Genomic DNA, 22,287 nt, shown 5'->3' with positions numbered 1-22,287 from the left:
GAGCGTGATACCACTAAGGTTTTACTTCAATGATAAAAACAAATATAATGTAATAAATGAACAGTTGTATCAACATACGGGATGGTTGATTTTAGTTTGAGTAGTTGACCTTTTCTCATCTAACAACATAATGAATATGATAATTTTTTAAGTTTGTGTTGTCTCTAATGGCTTCTTCGTACCATAAGCTTGCTTGACATATGTAAATTGGGTTTCTTCGTATCATAAGCTTGCTTGACATGATTGTTCATAAGTTATAGTTTTAGGAGCATACTGACTAATTATAAAAAATCTTTTATACTTATAGAATATAGAATAAACTATAATTGTAGTTCAATACAAATAGAAATTAGGTGGATTCATATTACCTAATTTATATTTTAGGAGGGGATAGATCGTAATTGTAGTTATAATTTATATTTATCTAATGTAATAGCTATCTTTAGTTTAGATGTGGTCGACTATATGTAACTATATATATTTATTTGTATTTGTATTTAATAAAAAGTCAAAAAAAAGTCAAGATTGAAAACTTAAGAAAATCGAAAGATTTAATTGGTTAATAAACTATCAGAGTAACTGTGTTTTAGTATAATAAAAGATTAAAGCCATGCATTCGTTTATGTTAAACGTTTTTTTTATTATTGTATTGTTTTCAAGGTACTTTCAATAAACTCTTGAATTCGATTCAATCATGATATGTGTTTGTTTTCAATTTAACCTTTTGGCTCCATGGTTTATAAATATCTCATTCAATTAGTTGTGGATAACTGATCTAGAGCTAGTAATTATTGCCAAAACAAATATGATTGGGATATTGGGTGTTCAATTTAGTTATTTGAGTGATAATGGACATTAAAATTTCCTCACGCGGGTTAGAATGGATCAAAAGAAAACGTAAAATACTAGAACACGGGTCATACTGGGCATGTATCCCTATCCTATTAATCAAGTGAGAGTTATGAACATGAAATTTTAAAAAGGTAATTCTTCCGGAAGTAGGATAAGAGAAATTGGAAGGATTTTTATGTATTTACTGTATATAATAAATAGAAGTAGAAGTTAGATAATAAGTTAAAAAAAATCAAAAATGTAAATGCACCTTATTCTTTCACGTGATCTGTAATGAAAACATCAAAAATTACCAAAACTTATTATTTAATATTATATTTATTTATTAATACTACTCGTTTTTTCTAATTTACTAGTAATATACGGTAGTATGATAATAAGCTATTATTATTTTTATAAAAAATGATTTAACAATTTTTTTTTTCATGCTTAATAATCATAGTTCGCACTAAAATAATGAAAATACTCAAAATAAACAATCTAATATTATAACTACTCTATCTAACAAACAAACCCATTTCAACTTGGACCCATTTTAACCTGGACTTGTTTTGAACCGACCCATTATGACCCGTTTTGAAGTTGACCCATTCCAACCTGTACCCGGTTTAACCTAAACCTGTATTGATCTGTCACCCAAACTCGCCTAACCCGTCCATTTTGTCACCTCTAAAATGATCTCTTGAAATGATGTATCATATTAACATACATTTTCTAAACCGGTTCCACGCTCAAAGAATTTTTCAAACTAAAAATGTCTATTTCAAATACTCAAAGAAAACCCCTACTAATACGTCATACTTAAAGTTTTGTTGTTGGTGGTTTTGTTTTATTACGTACGTTTTTTCTCCCCAAAGTCAAACAAAATAATCTCTCTGGGATAGTCGACGACGACGACGATTCGATTATCCAACAGGACCAACAACCCATCGGATCTTTTCTTTTGGCGCCCTTAAAATAAATAAAATAAATAAATAAAAAAAAAATTACATACAGTTTCATCCATTTTCACCTCTATTTAATTTCCCCTCTTTCTCTCTCACACACACAAACACACACTCACTTTCCCTCTCTCGCAAAATGGCTTCCGGTCAACAGTTATCTGCAATTAAGGTATATATAATCTCAACCTATACATATATTATTATGTATCTATATATGTATATATATTTCATATATTTGGTTAATAATTAGGGCTCGAAAGTGCTGATGGTTGGCGCTGGAGGTATTGGCTGCGAGCTTCTCAAAACCCTAGCTCTTTCTGGCTTCCAAGACATTCATATTGTAAGTCAACTTTGCACCATTTTTATTTATTTATTATGATTATTATATTGTTATATTTCTCAATTATTACTATTAATTATTATTGTTATTATTATGCTTAGTGTAAATAAAGTATATACAGTATACTCACTTAGTCACTCTTTGGTTTTGAATTTCTAGGGTTTAATATATATATATATTTTGTTATTTATTTTCATGATTATTATTTATAATGAGAAGAAGTATATATTAATTTACTGCTTATTGACTCATAATAATGATTATTTTTTATACATTATTTTTTGCATGTTTAAATAACGTTACCGAACGTGATAATGAGTATGAGTGTGAGTATGATTATCGTTAATTTTTATAAATGAGTCTTGTACCTTAGCAACGTGGTAGATGTAGCGAGGGTGGGAGGGAGAAGGAAAATTTGGAGATTTGAGAGAAAAGAGAGAGAGAATTTGGTGTTTTTTAGACTAGGGGGAAACAGGGGTTTATGATTATACATTCAATCTGTGTAGAATCTCAATGGATAATTCAAGGAATGGGATTCCCCCCTTATGTGTCTAAAACTACTGGAACAGTACATGCGCTATGTGGTGGTGACGGATAGCTTTTAGGTAGTATCTTTATTTACTTATATAATTTAAAGCTAAATATTAAATAAGAATTAAAATTTTTGGGTGGTAGCTGGTTTGAGGTACGTCAGCTGGTAACAATGAGGGATGATGGTGTAAGATGGGGTGATGTGTCACCTTTTAAATGGTTAGGCAAAAGGTATGATGCGGTGCTTTTTATTGTTGTTAATTATAAGAGTGTTGCTTTATATATATATATACAGATTATATACATATGTCGATATATATAAGGCTACTATCTTAAAATTCGTGACACAAAGTTATTTCCTTCTATAGTAGTACATAAAAGCCTGATATGATGGATAGTTTGGTCTAGATTTAGTTTCTTACCCCAAACTTACCATATTGTTTTAAAGTATTGTAGTATCGGACACGTGTATGTAACCAAAGTTGATGGCTCAGTATGAGATTTGGCTCATATATACGCTCAAGTCTTAATTTGGGATTTATTTATTGTTTAGAGTTGGATCTCAAGTCGTAATTCAGATGATTTTGTTTTTACTTAGTGTTTGATATCTTTAAAGCGCATTGGAGCAGTTAGTGCATAATGCCTACTAGCGATTTTTGTTCTGATGTTTTTATTGCGTTATGTCGGTCACCATGTAGTCATTAAGTTTAAGGCTAGTATCTTTCTTGAAATTTTTATATATGGCTCGGTAAATACCAAAACATGAACATATGAAGGGAGTGAGATGCGTAATTGATGCTTTCTGTAAATTATGAAGTTACTATTTCACTAATATGTATTCGACTTTGATCTAGAGTTTGTACATTGGTACACATAGCTAACAAAAATGTAGCCCGTTAGTTTTGAGTAAGATGTCAGCATGGATAAACTATAGGACATGTAAGCCTGGAAATATAAAGTTTCAGCAGATAAACAGTTATTCTTCATGCTTGTTGAGTCCCATCACGTGTATCTGCCAGGCGTTTGAGCTTTTCACATTGGAAATGTTCATGTTTCCTCTCTCTCTCTCTCTCTCTCTCTCTTTTTACTTTTTCCCCCCTTGTAATCCTGTTATGTAAGTTGCATCTGCCAAGCTTCTATCGTTTTCCATTCTGTTCCAAACATGCATCCTGGTGTCCTTTTTCTTTAATTTTCAAAATACTATAACAGTTCAATCAGCGTTATTCAGATTTTAATCTCTGTTGCAAATGGATGTGATTTATTGCAGATTGACATGGACACAATAGAAGTGAGCAACCTCAATAGGCAATTTTTATTTCGTCAATCACATGTTGGCCAATCCAAGGCAAAAGTGAGTATAGATACCCTTTTCTATTGCTGGTTATTTGCGTATGTTTCTGATTATTATTTTTTTTTTTTTGGTGTTATCAGGTTGCTCGCGATGCTGTGCTAAGATTCAGGCCTCAGATTAGCATTACACCTTATCATGCTAATGTCAAAGATTCCGACTTTAATGTTGACTTTTTCAAGCAGTTCAGTGTTGTGTTAAATGGGCTTGACAATTTGGATGCTAGACGTCATGTAAACCGCCTCTGCTTGGCAGCTGATGTCCCTTTGGTGGAAAGTGGTACCACTGGTTTTTTGGGGCAGGTAAATTGCTTTTAAACCTAGATCAATATTTCATTGAAGATGACACACCATCATTATGAAAGATCTTTTTGAATATTTGCCATAGATATGGAATTGCACAAAAGTAAAGCATACTCTATAATTTAGGAAAGCACGGCGATATTTACTTTCTAATGAAATCTGTACACAAGTATTTATTGCTTCGTTCGTTTTCCATTTCATGGCGTATTTTACTCATTTACTGCTAAGAGGTCAATTTTGGTTGGGTGACTAAGCAGTTCATTAATTTTATGTTGTGATGCGAATGCTTTTTTGTTTTTCAAATCGTTAAATTTTTATTTCAGGTCACCGTGCACATCAAGGGTCAGACAGAATGCTATGAATGCCAGCCAAAACCTGCCCCCAAGACTTATCCCGTGTGTACTATTACAAGTACTCCATCAAAGGTATTCTTATGACCCTTCCAATTTTATCTATGTTGGGTTTTGTATTTTAATGCATTTTCACCATCTTGGTACGGCTCTTAGGTAGTGTTTGGATGTGTTATAGAAATGAACAAATGATTGTATGATACTGAGTGATCAACATCAGCCTCATATGTTTGATTATACGTCAATTTTAGTTTATTTTTGTTATATGTAGGTAACAAGTCCAAATATGATGTTTTGTGTAAAAAGGAGCAATACTGTATGAATGGTGGCAAAAGTCTATGATATTAGATATTAAGAATGGGTAATGGGCAATCGGTTTGGCTGCAACTGGTTCTAAAACTCAAATCCAAAAGTCTCATAAATTCCAAATTAGTTGGTTCTGACATTCAACCCAATTTATGTAGTCTGCTTTATACTGCGATCTAGTTTCTCAAGAAAATCCTTACTGATTTATATGCAACTGTTGCATCCTTGCAGTTTGTTCACTGTATTGTCTGGGCGAAAGACCTGCTTTTTGCAAAACTTTTTGGAGATAAGAACCAGGATAATGATCTCAACGTGCGTTCTAATGATGCTGCCAGTTCATCAGAACATTCAGAAGATGTTTTTGAGCGTAGAAAGGATGAAGAGATTGAACAGTATGGAAAGCGAATTTATGATCATGTATTTGGGCACAATATAGAAAGTGCCTTGTCCAATGAGGAAACCTGGAAAAACCGCAATAGACCAAGGCCTATATATGTTAAAGATGTGTTATGCGATGAACTTCTTCCACGAAATGGTAATTTAGACAAAGTGCCAGCAACTGATAATTTGTCCTCGTTATCTGCAATGGCGTATTTGGGCTTGAAAAATCCACAAGATATCTGGAGCCTGAAGGAAAATTCAAGAATCTTTTTTGCAGCACTCAATTTATTCTTTTCGAAGAGGCAGGAGGTCTGTTACAGCTGTTTGGTTTTGGATAGAGTTTGTGAGATGGTGGGCTGGGTGGGTTGGATCCACAACTATTTTATATAGAATTTGATCAGTAATTGTTGCATTTTTTATGCTTACAAAAACAATATTATTGTAGTTTTTTTTTCTTCCGGAAATGCAACAATCTTTTTGCAATAGTCCAAATTTTAAACAAAAACTACTTATAAGGTTGTTTGCACTTAAAGTAGCTTTTGGGCAATTTTCAAGTTTCAACCATTTGACGCTTTCCCCTTCAGCTATCTAAATTAGTTTTTATATGTTTGATTTTTGATATAAACAAAACCTAAATCAATCCATTTATGAAGTATATGGGCTGAAATTGTTACCTATAGTTACGTAGCCAATCTGGCATAATTATAGGAGATCATCCTTTTTGTGTCCTGCAGGATATAGGGAACTTGAGTTTTGACAAAGATGACCACCTAGCTGTAGAAATTGTGACCGCTGCTGCGAATATTCGAGCAGCCTCTTTTGGAATTCCTTTGCATAGTCTTTTTGAAGCAAAAGGTATTGCTGGCAATATTGTACATGCAGTTGCAACCACAAATGCTATTATTGCAGGACTGATTGTGATAGAGGCAATCAAGGTACTGCAGAATGATACAAAGAACTGTAGGTGGGCACTCATCCTTACTCAAGTGAAACTTGATTTCTGTAAACATTGCAAGTAGAAAAATGGGTGAGATGGGCAGTTTGTTAATGCAACACTTCAGATTGGTGTCAAAATTGGACCGACCCAGAAGTACTTTTCTAATCTGTTTTCACTGGGGGTTTTATAAATACTTTATATGTGACAAAACTATATTATCGGTCTCTCTTTACTAAAGCAGTTAGGGAGTTTTAGATTTAGACATTTTATGTTTTGGATGATTTTCGACCCATCTGACATGTTTTAATATGTAGTAAAATTTCTTAGCGTAATTCATCTGATGCGTTAGTTATTGGGTGATCTGTGTCAAACTTGCCACCTCTGGTATATATTTACTAGTCATCTGGTTCTTTTCCAATGACATAGTTGGTAATATCTCTGCAGGATGACCTATTGTCTTGAGCATCCATCAAGGAAGATGCTTCTCATGCCTGTGGAGCCGTTTGAGCCAAACAAAGCTTGCTATGTTTGCTCTGAGGTAAGCTATAACAATGTTGTTTATAGAGATAAATTTTAAGATGTGAGTCGCCATATAAGTAAAATATAATTAAGGAATTAAAGGCTTATACAACTTGTGATGTGGTCATCTTTTATCTCCTATGTCTTGATACTAACACATTTAATTATGAACAGACTCCATTATCTCTAGAAGTGAATACCAACCGCGCAAAACTGAAGGATGTGGTGGAGAAAATTGTCATATCAAAGCTAGGCATGAATTTGCCATTGATCACTCACGGGTCAGGGCTTCTTTATGAAGTTGGTGATGACTTAGATGAAGACATGGTTGCTAATTATGCAGCAAACCTTGAGAAGGCATGTAATTTTAATTTTTTTAGTGGCTTACTGTTGCCCGTCTTTTGTAAATTGTAGAGGTTGCAAACTGGGAATGGGTGGGAGTGTGGGATAGAAGATTTAGATAATGAGTTCTAGAGGGTAACATTAGTATGGGCCTGGTTGAATTGATCTACCTACAGTTTTTTGTTCATCATTTTGAGTTTTGTAAATAACCGTTTGTTACAAGTAGTATTACTAAAGCTTTCTAAATAACTGATTGAGAAAAACTTTGAGCACTGGATTACACTTAAGAAAATATCTACCCATCTGACATGTCTCATTTCTAGTCAAATTTCAGAAGTTCACTCGTTGGACTTGGGAGATAAAACTTACCCTAATGTAACTGTTTTCAAATAAAGGTTGGAGCTGTAACCCCTAGCAATTTATTTGTTATATATTTATTTTCATATCTATTTCTGTAGGTATTATCTGAGCTCCCGTATGCAATCACTAGCGGAACAAGTATTACAGTTGAGGATCTTCGACAAGAGCTTGTATGCAACATCATTATCAAGCATAGGTTTGTCTAGCATTACTTTTTGATATTTGGGCTTGATGGATTATTTATTCTTATTTGCTCTTGGTCTAGAAAATATCTTTTGGAGATGACAAAATGGGTGGTTTGTGTATTGGGCTAAACGGTTACTATCAAAACTGGTACTTTTTGGTACGGGTCTGGTTGGGTTTTCTCAAAACACTTCCTGTCTATTTTTCTATAAATTAACTAATAGGAGCTGGCTTGATGGCAAACTTGATGGGAGGATTACCCTCACACTGTCACACAATCGTAGAGGCCTAGGTTTAGATGCAAACAATGTCCAAGAAACCATGCCAGTCTCCTAGACCTTAGGGAGAGCTTCTTCTGGGCCATTTTTTTGAGGCAACCGGATTGGTTCACATAGATATGTCGTCCATTAAAGGCAGTCGGATTGGTTTGTGAAGCAAAGAAGTATGATTATTAATATTTTTGAGGGATCACATCTTTAACCTATTAGAGATAATATATGACCTTGGACTGGCTCACTTAGCAGTAAGTAGCTACATAGAACATAAGGGCTTTAAAATAATATTTAAACACATTTCTCAGAGAAGAATTTGATGAAGAGAAGGAACCTGATGGCATGGTTCTTCATGGATGGACACCAGTTCCGGCTGTAGAAAACAGCAAGGATGCTACTACTACTATCAATGGTGCCAGCACATCATCTGCATCGAAGTCAACTCCTACTGACATGGAAGATGATGATGAGCTAATAGTAGTAGAACCAGGAATTGAGACTATACCTGCAGGAAAGAAACGAAAGCTCTCTGACATATCAAATTCCGAAACCGAAACATCCACTGATGACAAACAGGCCAAGAAGATATCCCAGAAACTTGAAGAAAACAGTGATGTTACTATACTTGATGGCGGGAATGGTGACATCAGCAAGAATATTTCACGGTAGTTTTCAAGTGGTTTTGATTGGATTATTCTCTAATTTATGTCATCAGGGAGGGATTAATAGTGCAGCCACCAGTCACCCTTTTTGTGGCGGTTTAGCTTAATACCAGGTAAAAAGGTTCGGTTTTTAAAATTGTAACTTTTTTTTTTTTTTTTTTTTACATTTGGAACTTAGGATTTGTTTGTTTCTTTTTTTTCTTTTTTTTTTTTGCGTAAGTAGAAGTGAACCTGGAGGATTTAACTATAGTGACTTTTTGGGGTTAAAACTCGTCCTGACAGTCAGTTAGTGGCTCTATACTTGTTTCGTCACTTGTTTCTATAAGCAAGAAGAGTAAGAGACAGGTAACATAGGCTAGAAACGCATTATATTGTCGAAACAACGCAATTTAGTTATTCTGTTCGTGTATTTTATAAAAGTTCTTTTGAACTTTACTAGGCATGTTTTTGCGATAAGTATAATGTGTCGAGCCATGAAAAGTGAAAACCCACAAGTTTGCTTCTGACGATGAATTCTGATGCAACTCATAATTGTTTTGTTTTGTCTATACAAAGCTATGTTAATGTCTGTGCTCTGTGTGTGTGTTGGCTTATAATTGAGTTGACTTTTGAGAAGACAACTCTGTAATTACTAGTTCAAGTCACCAAGAAGAACTTTCCCTATAGTCCAGCAAGTTGAGTCAATTCTGATAATGTTCTATTTTCACATGCAAGTAGAACAGGAAAACGTACTCAAAGAGAGAAAGGCAGCTTAAACATGTAACAAGTTGCCAGTCTGTACTTGTAACCACGCTACAATGTAAATATGTAATTAACAATGGTTGAAATTTAGACCATGATATAAGTTTTGCAATCAAATCTAGTGCATTAATTCATAAGAGGGGTTATAAAAACGAACACAAAAGTTTGCATGACTCACTTGGTTAATATATGAATCATGTGTTCTCGTACAAGTTTCCAGGAGTGAAAGCCTGCTACGATGTCATGCTACAGTTGGAAATTGTGTATTGTTCTGGTGTTGTGATCGTTGTAAGTATAAGAGCAATGGTCTATCATGATTTAAGATTACATATTCGTGGATCTTGTTTGGTTTGATGAAGGCATCGTAAGCTAAGTTGGAGAATCTTCACTTGCTTTCTTTTTTGAACTATATTTCATCGTCTCCACTGATTTGGAGGTTTTGTTACTAGAACTTCTGTAATTAAATCCTGTTCAACTACAAGTTCTGAATTCGCCTTCTAACTTTTTCCTTACTTTCTTTTGTACCCTTATAAATTATAATCTTTGTCTAGTCGCGTTCTCTTCAAGAAATAAAATAAAATAATAAACTGTTGGTTATTCTGGAGTTCTGGTATTGAGTGACATGTTCATATGGTCTCCAACCATTTGTAATCCTCACTAGTCTCTACTAGCAAGAACTATTAATTACCATTTGAGATCCTCGTTGAGTGGTGATAGGTACAACATCACCTTTATCTACACACTAACTCATGCTATAAGTCCTTGTACTTGTGCTAGTGTAATGCATGAATATGCGGTATATGAAGAAAAAAGTGAGGTGTAAATATCATTGCCTTTAACGATTGCAAGCAATCGATTTGAGGGTTTATATGAACATATCAAATCTCCGTCAAGATCATGTTTACTTTCGCCAAGTAATTTCACTAGTCCATTGGGATCTTGAGTGAGAATTGCGTTGAACCTTCACATTTAATTTTTGTAATTGCTAACGACGGTGTTAAACACATCCAGAAAGACCGAAAGGCAGAGGCAAGAAAATGTTTTTTGAGAAAAGAGGAGAGAAATGTTAGTTTTTTCTTTCTTTAATTGAAATTGATCAAGCAGTTAACTAGTAATCAATAGTGAGACTAGGTAGAGGCAAGGAAATTGCCTTCAAAACAATATTCAAGAGAGTAGTCTCGATATTTTTAATGCTATCGTATCTTTGGCGTATAACTGGATTCATCATCGCGATAGAAAAGATAATATGAGTTGGTATGATTGGAGCGAGATGCCATTCAAAAACTCTTTGAGCTACTGGTCTTCAAGCTTTCTTTTGTATTCTTTGGTATTGAATGGTCGTGCATCTTTTTGTTATCTGGACCGAACCCATCTTTGTACTTTTTGTGTGTTTTTCTTTTTGCATTGGTTTCTTTCTAGATTTACATTGTAACTATACTTTTGCACCTAGTGCCTAGCTAGTTGCTTTCATTATATAATATTTGCCATTCGGAAAAAAAAAATCACATTTTTGTTTCAAGAAAGAGAACCAATTTTTTAGCATCAATAGAAGTAGAAGTTTCAATCCACTAGCATAACACTTAACAGAACTGAAACGAGTTGAAACAAACCAAATGAGTTGAAAGTCAGACCAAATGGTTGACGCACTCACTTTGATAATTGCAGTTCTTGGTTGAAGCTTAACACCAGACTCAAGCTGTAGGAGTGTAACTTTAAGAATATCAAAACTGAAACCGCCACCGCAATGATAACCAAACTCAAAACCCACAATATATTAAGAAGGAAATTTATGAGCTTAGAACAATACATACATGCACTTCTAGCCATTTGAATGCAAACAATATATCATAATACTTTACAAAACGCAAGTAAAAGAAAATGAATAAATCTAAATTCATATTATTTTTTTCCCAGCTGTATATATTCATCTGCTTGGCTATCCTTTGGGGCTAACCTTTTCAGCGCTCACAATGCACTTTAGGTGAAATAAGAAACTTTCTGTCTGTATTAGAAATACCGTCTACCTAAACGAAAATTAAGAGGAGTGTTTAGTCTTCAAACCACAAAAAATGTATACAAGGAATAAAAAAAAACACTTGGAAGTAGAACATACAAAAAGAAAATAATTTCACCGCTCGTTTATACTAATTTTATTTATTCTTACATATGTTAAATTTCGAGTTCCTGTTTCCACTATAAAAATCACAGGGGACCGCAACATGTCCAAACACAAAAAAGAAGCACTTGATAAGTACATATAAGCATTGAGTAAGCTCGTAATAAAGTGGTGACCATCTCAAAGTAGAACAATATAATTAAAAAAAAAGGAGGAATAAATAATTGTCATCGCTTTAACTTTAGAAAAAAACATATCATATTAAAGATTCCCTCTCTCCCTGCTTAGTGTAAAGACACAAAAAGATGAATAGACCAAAAAATGAGAAAAAGAAAAAGAAAACCCTTCTATGACAGAAACCTCATCTTACAAGTTACAAGTCTTACACCTGGCACATTGTTAGAAAGCAAGGCGACTTAGGCAATGGGTCAAGAAGGGGGGGGGGGGATTCGGTTGACCAGGGAAAATAAGTGTTCATACAAATAAAAAATGTTCAATAATTAAGTATCAACGCTGGCCCAACAACTAAAAGGTTGCAGATTTAAGTTCCAATGCGAAAAAAGATGTATTTAATAATCACACAACAATGATCGAAAATCTCAAAATAATTGGGTATTTAGGAGGTTGGACTGTTGGACGCATTAATGATTATACTTTGGATCATTTGAGATTATAAAAACACAAACAAAACCATTCATAAATACTCGTATATGGATCAAAACTGCCACCTATACTAACAAAAGAAACTGCACAAGGCAAACACATTAAAAAAGCATGAAAAATACTATGTCATTATCATTCAATTCCTGTATAGTGCCAAGACGTTAGAAGACAACTTGTGGCTGTAGATCCTAAACAATTATACAAATATACTGAAGTTTTGGGCGGATATCAATGACAAATGTGTTGCTTTGGGTTAGGATGTACACAAGTCTGATGCAAAACAAGCAAAACCACCACATTCAATTAAACAACATAGATTTTAGTCAGCCAAGTGTTCACAAAAAAAATGTTGACAAAAAAAAAAAAAAAACCTACAATTAACCAAGTCACTAAAATTAATGCATGTAGTTTCTGATGACCTTAAAGTTAAGATTTATGATGGAGAAAAAGACGGTACCTTTAAAGAGAAAAAGCTCACTCCTTGCTTGATTTTGACCAGAAAAACCTCTTTTTCTTAGAACTGTTATCTGACAAAGATCTGTTTGGTTTATAGCCAAAAGAAAAGTGTCTCTTTAAAAATGGCTTTCCTGAATTCGTAGAGCTCTTCATGCTTGAACTTGAGCCCATCCGGGGACCTCTGCCACTTGTAAAGCGATCAAACAGAGCCGAATCACCACTATCCACCACCCGACTTCTTAATTTTTTGCTGATTTTACTCTTTAAATCCAATTCCCCCATTGCTTTTTCTGACAACTTGAGAACCTTTTTTGCCCCAAAAGTACAAATAGGGCATGCTGGATCATACTTGTTAATCTCAGGAGTCATATTTTCTAAGCATTCTGCATGGTAAACATGCCCACATAGGAGAACTGCAACAACCGGAAGCCCATTGGTGGCTACAATTTTTTGACTACTCCAACAGGATCTTTCGGTTAAAAGTTTTGAGCAGACACCGCATGTCTGTATCTCAACCGTTGGAGAAGACGAAACCCTGCCACTAGATCTGCTAATTCTATCACGACTAAAACTGAGAGACTCACTATCAAAAGACCATCTATCTCTATTCGACCAACCATCTGAGGATCCACCATGAGACCCCGTGTTTGATTTATTGTTCCACCCAGGATGCATGAAAGGTGAACCCTCTTCTGATATTGAAAAGTTAGGTGACATCATGCCTCGAATTCGGCTATCGGATACTTGACGTAGTAGATGGTGACCTGGTGAACGGCGGGGCCACCTTGATGGGGTCAAACTTGAAAGGGGCATGAGTTGACTTTGAGAAGAAGACAAAGGGGATGCTGAAAAGGATGAAACTGAATGTGTTTGTGTTGACATTTTGGTTGGAGATGGTTCCAAAGATACAGAAGCTCCCCTCGAATCCTTCCCCTATACATAATGCATAACGAGTAAGGAAGATAAAAGTAGAATGGAATATACAAATGAGAAATTTGCAATTTTATAGAATTACAGAAGCTTGATCATTGATTAACTCACCTCATGAAGATTCTTAGAATATGATGGATCTGCAAGGACAGTAGATGAATAAAATTTTCATATTAAAAGATAATAATACTAACATAAGTAGTATAAAAATGAAAGGTTTTTAATTAATAAACAACGAAATAAAATAAACTGCTTAATACGACTAAAACAAGGTAGACAATCACAGAACACGAGTTAGGTTCGAGTTGGCATATCGATACAACAAAGATTGAGGTAAGATAATGCCAAGCAAAAAAGACAATACTAACCAATGAGATCGCAATATATGTACACTGTAATCATTCAAGATACATGGCATAGGTTATTAGAAAACAAAGAAGAAGCGGACCTTCAGAATCTACACATGCCACATATTTTCTACATAAAAACTACTTTCCATAAAATTGTCAAGCTTGATTCACTAACTACACCATCAAAATTGTCAAATGAAACCAATAGACCCGCATATGCCATCTATATAACACAATTCTATAAATGGGAAGATTTGGTGATATATTGATGCCTCAGTCTTCTATTAGATTATCTTTTAAAAGCCATCATTTAAAAGATTAACTCTCACTATATAACTTTATAGTTTGAGTACTATCCGAAATCACATTTGTTAACATAATCTTGTGAAAAGTCAACTACACAGTAAATCATATATAGTTCTACTGCTTCACAATGCCTCAAACAGAGAAAATAGTCACATCTAGAAAACATTTTGGTGCATTTCAGTGTTTATTATTGGATAACCATCAGATATCTTATTAGAGTGCATACTATAGATATGTATAATATTAGAATCTGCTGCAATTAGTATCTGTTTACTAGGTTTAATTCTCTCATCTGCAATTGCCAGTAGCAATTCAACAGTACTTCATGTGAAATTCTGTTAATCTTGCTGTACATTAAGTCAAGGAACAATGGTACCTAATTACAATGATCATTTTCCATTTTCTAAAATCGCATAAATTACATAAGTAGCCCTAAGAAATGGATCCTTGAAGGAACATAGCCAATCCAAGGCTCAGGTGTTTTGACACTATCTATCATCATACAAGCTATGCTATGGCAATATTACTTCTCTTTCATTAATAAATTCCTGTCTTGCTAACATGAAAATTTCCAAACATAGAAAGATAGCACTGTGTCCGTTAGTCTTCCAAAGTCATAGTCAAACAAACAAGTACACTATGCAAGAGTATTTTCCAGAATGCAAGCAAAAGGATATCAGAAACATATGGTTATATAATTCAACATTCAGTTGTGAGTTTAGCATATTAGCTATGTAACCAATAGAACCAAGGTATTTTGGTCCAAGTCAAGTGAAGTAATTCCCACATAGCCATGGCCCATGGGGCTCAGATGGGACTTTCATACCAACTGGACATGGAGTTATTTGAGTTGCAACTGAAAATGCATGCACATTAATATTATTCGTTATTTAAATGAACTCACCTGACCGAGGAACCCTGATTTCTTCAGAAAGTGACGGCTTATGCCAGGTGAGGCTTCGTGAACTATCCAATGGACTGCCTTCTGTTGCATAAGTGGTTTCTACAGTTGTCTGAGATTTATTGTCCAACCTATCGTTGGTACCACCGCCATCAGACAAGCAATTCACAGATGACTCTTCACCTGCTACACGCCCTCGATTATCCCATCGAAAGCTCCATGATGGAGAATACCGATCATTCCTGGTCATAACATCACTACCAGATCGATCTGTTATAGTTCTATCTCTAGCAGCAACACAACAAGCAGACCCCATCTTCACTCACATGAAATTTCAAAGAAACAACCACCACTCTGGCAAGTGATAAATAAAACGTCGTCACTTGAAGCAACAACTGTTTCCCCCTAAAATCTATACAATCATGAAGTTTGATATTGAGGATTAGAGCTCCTAACAGATATATTATCTATACATGCAAAAAATCTTTACATGTAAACCTGCAACTAAAAAAGGCCACAAAATCTACTTTTCAGAAAACGGAGAATCTAAGTTAGATTAAGCATCAACAAACTGACACAATGCAAAAAGTGTAAGCAATATAAAAGCTAGATGCATTTCTCCCCCCGGAAGGAAGGTGTAGAAAACTTTATTTATATGAAAATTTACCAAAACCAATATAACTAATCGACAAAAACATAAATGCATTTTTCCTTATATCCATTAATTCTTACATAATCAAACCAAGTAACGCATATATTCTCCACAAACTTAACACTCAAATATCGTTTCGGGCTTTCAGGCAGTAGTACTAGGCTACTAGCTCAATCCCCTAGAATTGAACCTAAGATTTAATAAAATGAAAAGTTACATCTTACTATAAACAAGTAAAGCATTGAACAATCCATTGAAGACACGTATAGATTCTCCTCAAATTTTAACACTCAAGTATCATTCCATGCTGGCAGCCAATAGAACCAAACTAAGCTCAATCACCTAAACATCAATCTTACATTCAACAAAAACAAAACTTGCTAACCATAGATACGTTATTAACTCCTAAACGCCTCGAAGTACCAACTTCCACTAAATACTCAAACGAATCCCCTAAAAGCAAACCGTACGGAGACATACCCAGATAACTACTTCTAGTCACAAACCAAAATATTAGTACTTTTCATGTAATAACAAATTATTACAACCTGGAACCTCACATATTATACACACACAACAAACAAACAAACAATTAAATATAATGACCATAAATTCAACAATACCTCACAACACATATAGCTTATGTCTCTAATTCCGGTTAACTATTAAATTCTGCAAAAAAGAATAAAACTTTCTTAGAAAAAATCAAAACTTTTATTAAAAAATAAAACTTTTTTTATAAAAATTACCTAAAAATAATACAAGATTCAAACTTTCAATCACTCCAGCAGAGATCCGAAATAATTGCTCAATTAAATCATGAAAAGTTCTAAACTTTATTACATATTTATTATAATCATAATAAAATGAACTAATTAACCTAAAAATAAAAAAATAATTGCATGATTAATATGATCAAAAAGCTATAGTAAAACATATATACCTTATTTTCTTAATAATAATAATAACTGTTTGGCCGCCACCCGCATAAGTGTTTGTGTGTGTGATATGTGGGTGTGTGAGTGTGTGAAAGAGAGAATGTGATTCTTGGTTTGTATAGATGAAAAATGGTGGAAAGAAAGTCGTTTTTAGATGTTCAGACTAACGGTGTTAGTGGTTTGCCGTTTGGTAAGGACTTTTAATATTTTCGCTATTAACCCTTGAAGTCATTTCCATTTGTTATTTTTGGGGTGTTTGATTGTTCAAACCATTATCATTTTTTAGATAGTTGATTTTGTTCTTGCTTTGTTTAGTTATGAACAAGAAGGGCGCAATCGCAATGCAACGTTAACGGCGACGGTAGTGGTGGCAATTATTGTGGTTATAAATGTAAATATAATTGATATAAAAAAGATTTGTATTAAGGGTTCAGTGATATATGTTGTAAATAATTTTATTAAGCGCATTATAAATATACTATGTGAGAATATTTAAATTAATGAATAGAAGAGATGAGTATTAAAGATATACTGGTTTACTAGTAAAGATTATTGATTTTGGAAGTGTAAATGTATGAGTTTATGAATTGCAGTTGGAATGTGGACATTGCCACAGTGCCACGATGTGTATCCAATTGTGACACAATAACTCATTTTTTTAAAACGGAAAGTGTTATATGTTGATGATTCGAACCCCAACAACAACTCACATTTAGTTGTCTATGATATTTCAAAAGTAAAATAACTTACTCTTGACACACGAGAGACACTACAAAACTTATATTTACTTGATAACCTCATTTTATGATTGTTAAACTATATCATGTGTATGTTGGTTATGATATACTAGCATGGTACCCGCGCAATACGGCGGTGGTAACCACAATGATGGTTTAGTGGTGTCGGCGACAGGTGGTGATAGCGGTGACTATTGATGATGGTGTCGAGTGGCGTAAGTTGATATAAATGTAATTGATATAAAGTTGGTGGTTGAAGTATTTTAGAAGACGAGAGGATGCCAGCACAATGCAATAGTGATGTGGTGGTGGCGGCTACCTGTCGTGATGGCGGTGAGTGGTGATGGTGGTTACGGCGAGTGATAGTGGTAATTGATGCAAAGGTAATTTATCTAAAAGGGTAGTGGAGATATTTTAAAAGATAAATGACTGATGATGTAAATTAATTCATTATAGGTATGACGGTGTAACACCCCAACAAGGCGGAATCATGAGGGTTACATACTAAGCACAGCATGACATGGAAATTAAGTAGAGACAAGTCTAGATACATTAAAAGGATTGGTAATCCCTACAAATCATTCAGATTCAAATACCGGATCATACAAACAGAATGCATAAAGAGCACGCCCATCAAACGTTTACAAAATAATAGTTCAAAAGATGGTAAATGATCCTAGGCATAACCCATAAGCGGGAACGATGAATCATGGATCCACGAATAAGTCCAAGTCCAATCCTAGCATATAAACAATCAATCATCATCCAATACGTCTTCCATTAACCTGTTCACCTGAAAAGTGTACTAAAACGGGTCAACATAAAGTTGGTGAGTTCGTAGGTTTAGATAAAGAAATCAAGTGTGTCGGGATAACAACCATTAATGATACACGAGGATTAGGATACCTAATCACGTTCACACAAATCAACACAAGTCAACGTTTACGTTTAATAATAACGATAACCGGCACGACTTACATGATGAACAATGCATAAAATACGTTTCTTGGCACGACTTACATAATGAATAATGCGTAGTGAACTGACACGACTTACATGATGAACAATGCGTAAAATACGTTTCTGGCACGACTTACATAATAAATAATGCGTAATAAACCGGCACGACTTACATGATGGACAATGCGTAATCATAAACACATGCAATCACGTGAACAGGCAAAACAAGTAAGTAGTTATCATCTCGTTCAATATCATAATCAACCAAATCAACCGACAAGCATTTAACAAACGAGTACACTTTCCACCCCAAATAAAGTAAACATAGGGGCTACGAAACTCACCTTGATCGACAAGACTCAAGTTAAGAATGATCACCAGCATACAATATTCGTCACACGTTCACAACCTATAGTTATACATATATGCATATCAATACACGTTCATAATTTCATTCTTCGGGATTTGTTCGATCATGAGAATCAAAATGATGTTTGTTGGATGGATATGAGATTTGGGGGATGTTAGGAATTGACTATGACATGGATTAAACGAGTTAAAGACATAGAGGAAAGAAGTGGGCAACAACATGGGTAAGAATGGTTTGACTAAAAAGTCAAAATTGACCAAGAACATCCAAACTCTAATTAAACACTTGAAACCGGTTTGTAATGCTTCAAAACTGAATTTTATGCTTTATTAGACATGAAATAACATCAACGAACATATCCACTTCAGGAATTCAACCCATGACTCACAAAATCATCAAAACCCATTTTTGACCCACTTTGACTTTTGCAAGAACCCTAATTCGACCTAGACCACGATTTGAAGAGTGTTAAGACATGTTTTGAGCATAATTTGGCATAAGTAATGTTTATGAAACTAACCCATACTTTAAAAATCATTCCATAACTTCAATTAAGCCTTAATTTCAATTTGACCTAAATTATCCAAGTTGTAAACCCTAAAATCGACCCATTAAGCTTTTGACCCAAAAATCGACCAAGGGTTGTTTAGGTTAGACTTGAAACATGATTATTAACAGTTTCCACTACAAAAATTCGACCCATATCATCAGTTGGGTATAAAACCCGTTTTTGACCCATATGACCACTTAGAACCCTAATTTTGACCCAAGAATGATTTTACTTGGAAAAATGACTCAAAATGATTCTATAAGATTAGAAATGAGTTTATAAATATAAAATGATGTTATTGAGACAAGTTAACTTACCAAAATCACCAACAAGGCCTCAAATCCGAATTTAAGCTATATATGGAGTTTTCTTGCACTTTGACTTTCAAAATTTTGATATGATGTAGTAATGATGATAATGATGTTGATTCTTTCACTAATCTAGCTTTAATAACAATAAGTGATGATGATTTTCTAGAGAGAGAGAGATACAAGAGTGTGTGTTTTTGGGTGTTCTTGCATAAAGTAGAGAGAAAGAAAGATAAGAAATGGATGGGTGAGAGGAAATTAAGTCTAAGATAAGGGGGTGTGGGGTCCCAGCACTTAGACTATTACACCAAGAATTAGTCTCACTTTGTCTATTTAGACTATTACTCTACGAATTAGTCTCACTCTATCTATTTAGACTATTACTCTATGAATTAGTCTCACTCTGTCTATTTAGACTATTACTCTATGAATCAGAAACACGAGTTATACACACGAATGAAGAATCCAAAAAGGAAAAGGCAGATGTCACATACATAATTAACGAAAGTAAATGGGTCCAACACCACGAGCGTTACAATTAACCACATAGTCAACAAAAGTCAAACATAGTCAAATAGGTCGAAATTCACGAATGTTACAGATGGTCATTTTGCATCTCTCTTTTTCCCTAACTTTTCAACAAACGTATATATATATATATATATATATATATAGTGAAAAGTTATTTTGAGAACCCTTTTTTTTGCGAGAACCTTTGAGAACGTTTCAAATCAAGCCCAACCGATGATTATTCTTTACATGAAAATTGTTTTTTGATTGTTTTCTGAATAACTTATGAGTAATTTTGAAGTTTATAATTGTGTAGAGACATGGATTATCATCCGTTATACAATTATGTGGAGATTTTGATTCTTGATCACATGTGCACGAATATTGCTATGATTACATGTGATCGACTTGCATACATGTGATCATAGCAACGTTCGTGCACATGTGATCAAGAATCCAAAAATCTCCACATAATTGTATAACGGATGATAATCCATGCCTCCACACAATTATAAATTTCAAAATTACACATAAGTTATTCAGAACACAGTCAAAAAACAATTTTCATGTAAAGAACAATCATCGGTTGGACTTGATTTGAAAAGTTTTCAAAGGTTCTCGCAAAAAAAAGGGTTCTCAAAATATCTTTACCCTATATATATATATATATATATATATATAAAGGCAAGATATAGTGAGAACCATCAAAAGGTCGAGAACTACGAGAACTAAATCTAGTCCATTAGATCAACTAAATCAAGGGATAATAATAATCAAGGGTATTTTTTGTAAATATGTGTATGCAACGTGCTGAAAAAAAATGCGGAATGGTATGTTTGGAAATTAAAAATAACACTGATATAAAATGAAAAGAACAAAAAAAAGGAACGCAATTGTGTTCCAGGCTCGAAGAAATTGTGTTCTAGACTCGAAGAAATCACGCCGGGAATAACTCCTCTTCTATATCCTAGTCTATGAAGCTTTTATATAATTCAAAAATTAGCACAAAATCAGCTATTGAAGCTAAAAATCTGTGGTACATGTGTCTGCGACTAATATTTCGGGATCAATTCATAGTACAAAAATTAGGTTTTACAAACTCTATAATGAGGAATAAGAAAGGTAATTTTTAACCCTAGTTTTTTTTTATTCTTTTTTTTTTAAATTATTAGTAGTTTCGGTGGTGTATATGTGTTCTATTGCTATTAGGTTCATATTGTAATCTTGTTTCCTTCATTGGTAATGACAGTACGAAAGAGTGACAGGATAAGGATGGTGAAATCATTTAGCAAATACACCAATAAGAATGAAACGGCGCTTGATTTAACCGTTGATTCCGATGAAGGTATTGTATTCCCCCTTTTTTTTCAATTATTATCTTTATTGATAAAATCTTGTTTCGTTGTTTTTTGCACATAACGTGTTTGATTAGATGCCTCAATATACCCAGTAAAACTATCTATGGATTTGTTAATAGATTTTGTTGTTTATTATTAATTAGGTAAATTGTTACTGTAAGTGATATCATATAGCCAACGTGTTTGTCTAATGGGAGTGACACCAGTGTTTGTTTGTTTTCGTTCTATATTTTTTTACCCTAATAAAGCTGGTCACATGTTCCAGTAATGTATAACATATGTGTTCGGGTATGTGTTTCTGTAAAGTGATAACATGCGTGTTTGTTTGATGGGAGTGACACTAGTCTTTTGTTGTTTCCGTTCTGTTGCTTTAACCCAAATGAAGTTGGCCACGTGTTCCTGTAATTTATAACATATGTGTTCGGGTTTGTCGATCCCATAAAACCAAACGTTGTGAACATATGTGTTCGGGTAGAAAATGTGTGAGTAACATTTGCTTGCAATGCCAATTTCTTTGTTTTGCGTGTAAGAGATTGAACTATGTTGTTAAGCAAACGTATAGGTTATACGGAGTAGTTGGTTAGGCATATAGTCTAACTTAATCGTGTCCTTTTTTTTTCTTAAAATTGCAAACATGTGTTATTATAATGTACATAGATGTATTAAATAGTGGTATGCGTTTATGTACGTTTGAAATTGTCCCTACATTGTTAAAAACTGGTACACATGTTAATTTGGTGTTTAATGTGGCTATGTGAAATAATAAACATGTGTGGGACGAATATGGCATTAATAAGCTAAACCTAGTTTAA

The 22,287-nt window shown here is 34.0% G+C and overlaps 2 protein-coding genes across 6 annotated transcripts; one reads left to right on the top strand and one right to left on the bottom strand.

Annotated features, from left to right (window-relative positions):
* Window positions 1–1,707: 1,707 nt before the first annotated feature.
* On the top strand, window positions 1,708–9,543 carry LOC122593886 (SUMO-activating enzyme subunit 2). 3 transcript variants are annotated; one of them, XR_006322892.1, is made up of 12 exons: window positions 1,708–1,965; window positions 2,047–2,136; window positions 3,935–4,018; window positions 4,099–4,317; window positions 4,641–4,742; window positions 5,205–5,663; window positions 6,089–6,318; window positions 6,736–6,829; window positions 6,985–7,167; window positions 7,611–7,708; window positions 8,276–8,742; window positions 9,347–9,543. XR_006322892.1 is itself a non-coding variant. In XM_043766339.1 (11 exons), the coding sequence occupies exons 1-11, from the start codon at window positions 1,933–1,935 to the stop codon at window positions 8,634–8,636; spliced, it is 1,953 nt and encodes a 650-aa protein (XP_043622274.1). In that variant the 5' UTR covers window positions 1,708–1,932; the 3' UTR covers window positions 8,637–9,197. The 3 variants fall into 3 exon arrangements, 1 of the variants encoding a protein (XP_043622274.1); XR_006322891.1 differs by lacking the exon at window positions 9,347–9,543 and adding an exon at window positions 8,853–9,197; XM_043766339.1 differs by lacking the exon at window positions 9,347–9,543 and having other exon boundaries at window positions 8,276–9,197.
* A 1,572-nt stretch (window positions 9,544–11,115) lies between these two features.
* Window positions 11,116–16,807, bottom strand: LOC122592875. 3 transcript variants are annotated; one of them, XM_043765193.1, is made up of 6 exons: window positions 16,494–16,807; window positions 16,368–16,416; window positions 15,096–15,504; window positions 13,647–13,675; window positions 12,607–13,538; window positions 11,116–11,394 (listed from the first exon to the last, which is right to left on the bottom strand). In XM_043765193.1, the coding sequence occupies exons 3-5, from the start codon at window positions 15,406–15,408 to the stop codon at window positions 12,624–12,626; spliced, it is 1,257 nt and encodes a 418-aa protein (XP_043621128.1). In that variant the 5' UTR covers window positions 15,409–15,504; window positions 16,368–16,416; window positions 16,494–16,807; the 3' UTR covers window positions 11,116–11,394; window positions 12,607–12,623. The 3 variants fall into 3 exon arrangements, with proteins under 3 accessions (XP_043621128.1, XP_043621130.1, XP_043621129.1); XM_043765195.1 differs by having other exon boundaries at window positions 15,096–15,446; XM_043765194.1 differs by having other exon boundaries at window positions 16,688–16,807.
* Window positions 16,808–22,287: the final 5,480 nt, after the last annotated feature.

This window comes from Erigeron canadensis, chromosome 3 (assembly GCF_010389155.1).
Source record: "Erigeron canadensis isolate Cc75 chromosome 3, C_canadensis_v1, whole genome shotgun sequence".
NCBI classification, from domain to species: Eukaryota; Viridiplantae; Streptophyta; class Magnoliopsida; order Asterales; family Asteraceae; genus Erigeron; species Erigeron canadensis.
This window is presented reverse-complemented; position numbering and strand designations above follow the sequence as displayed.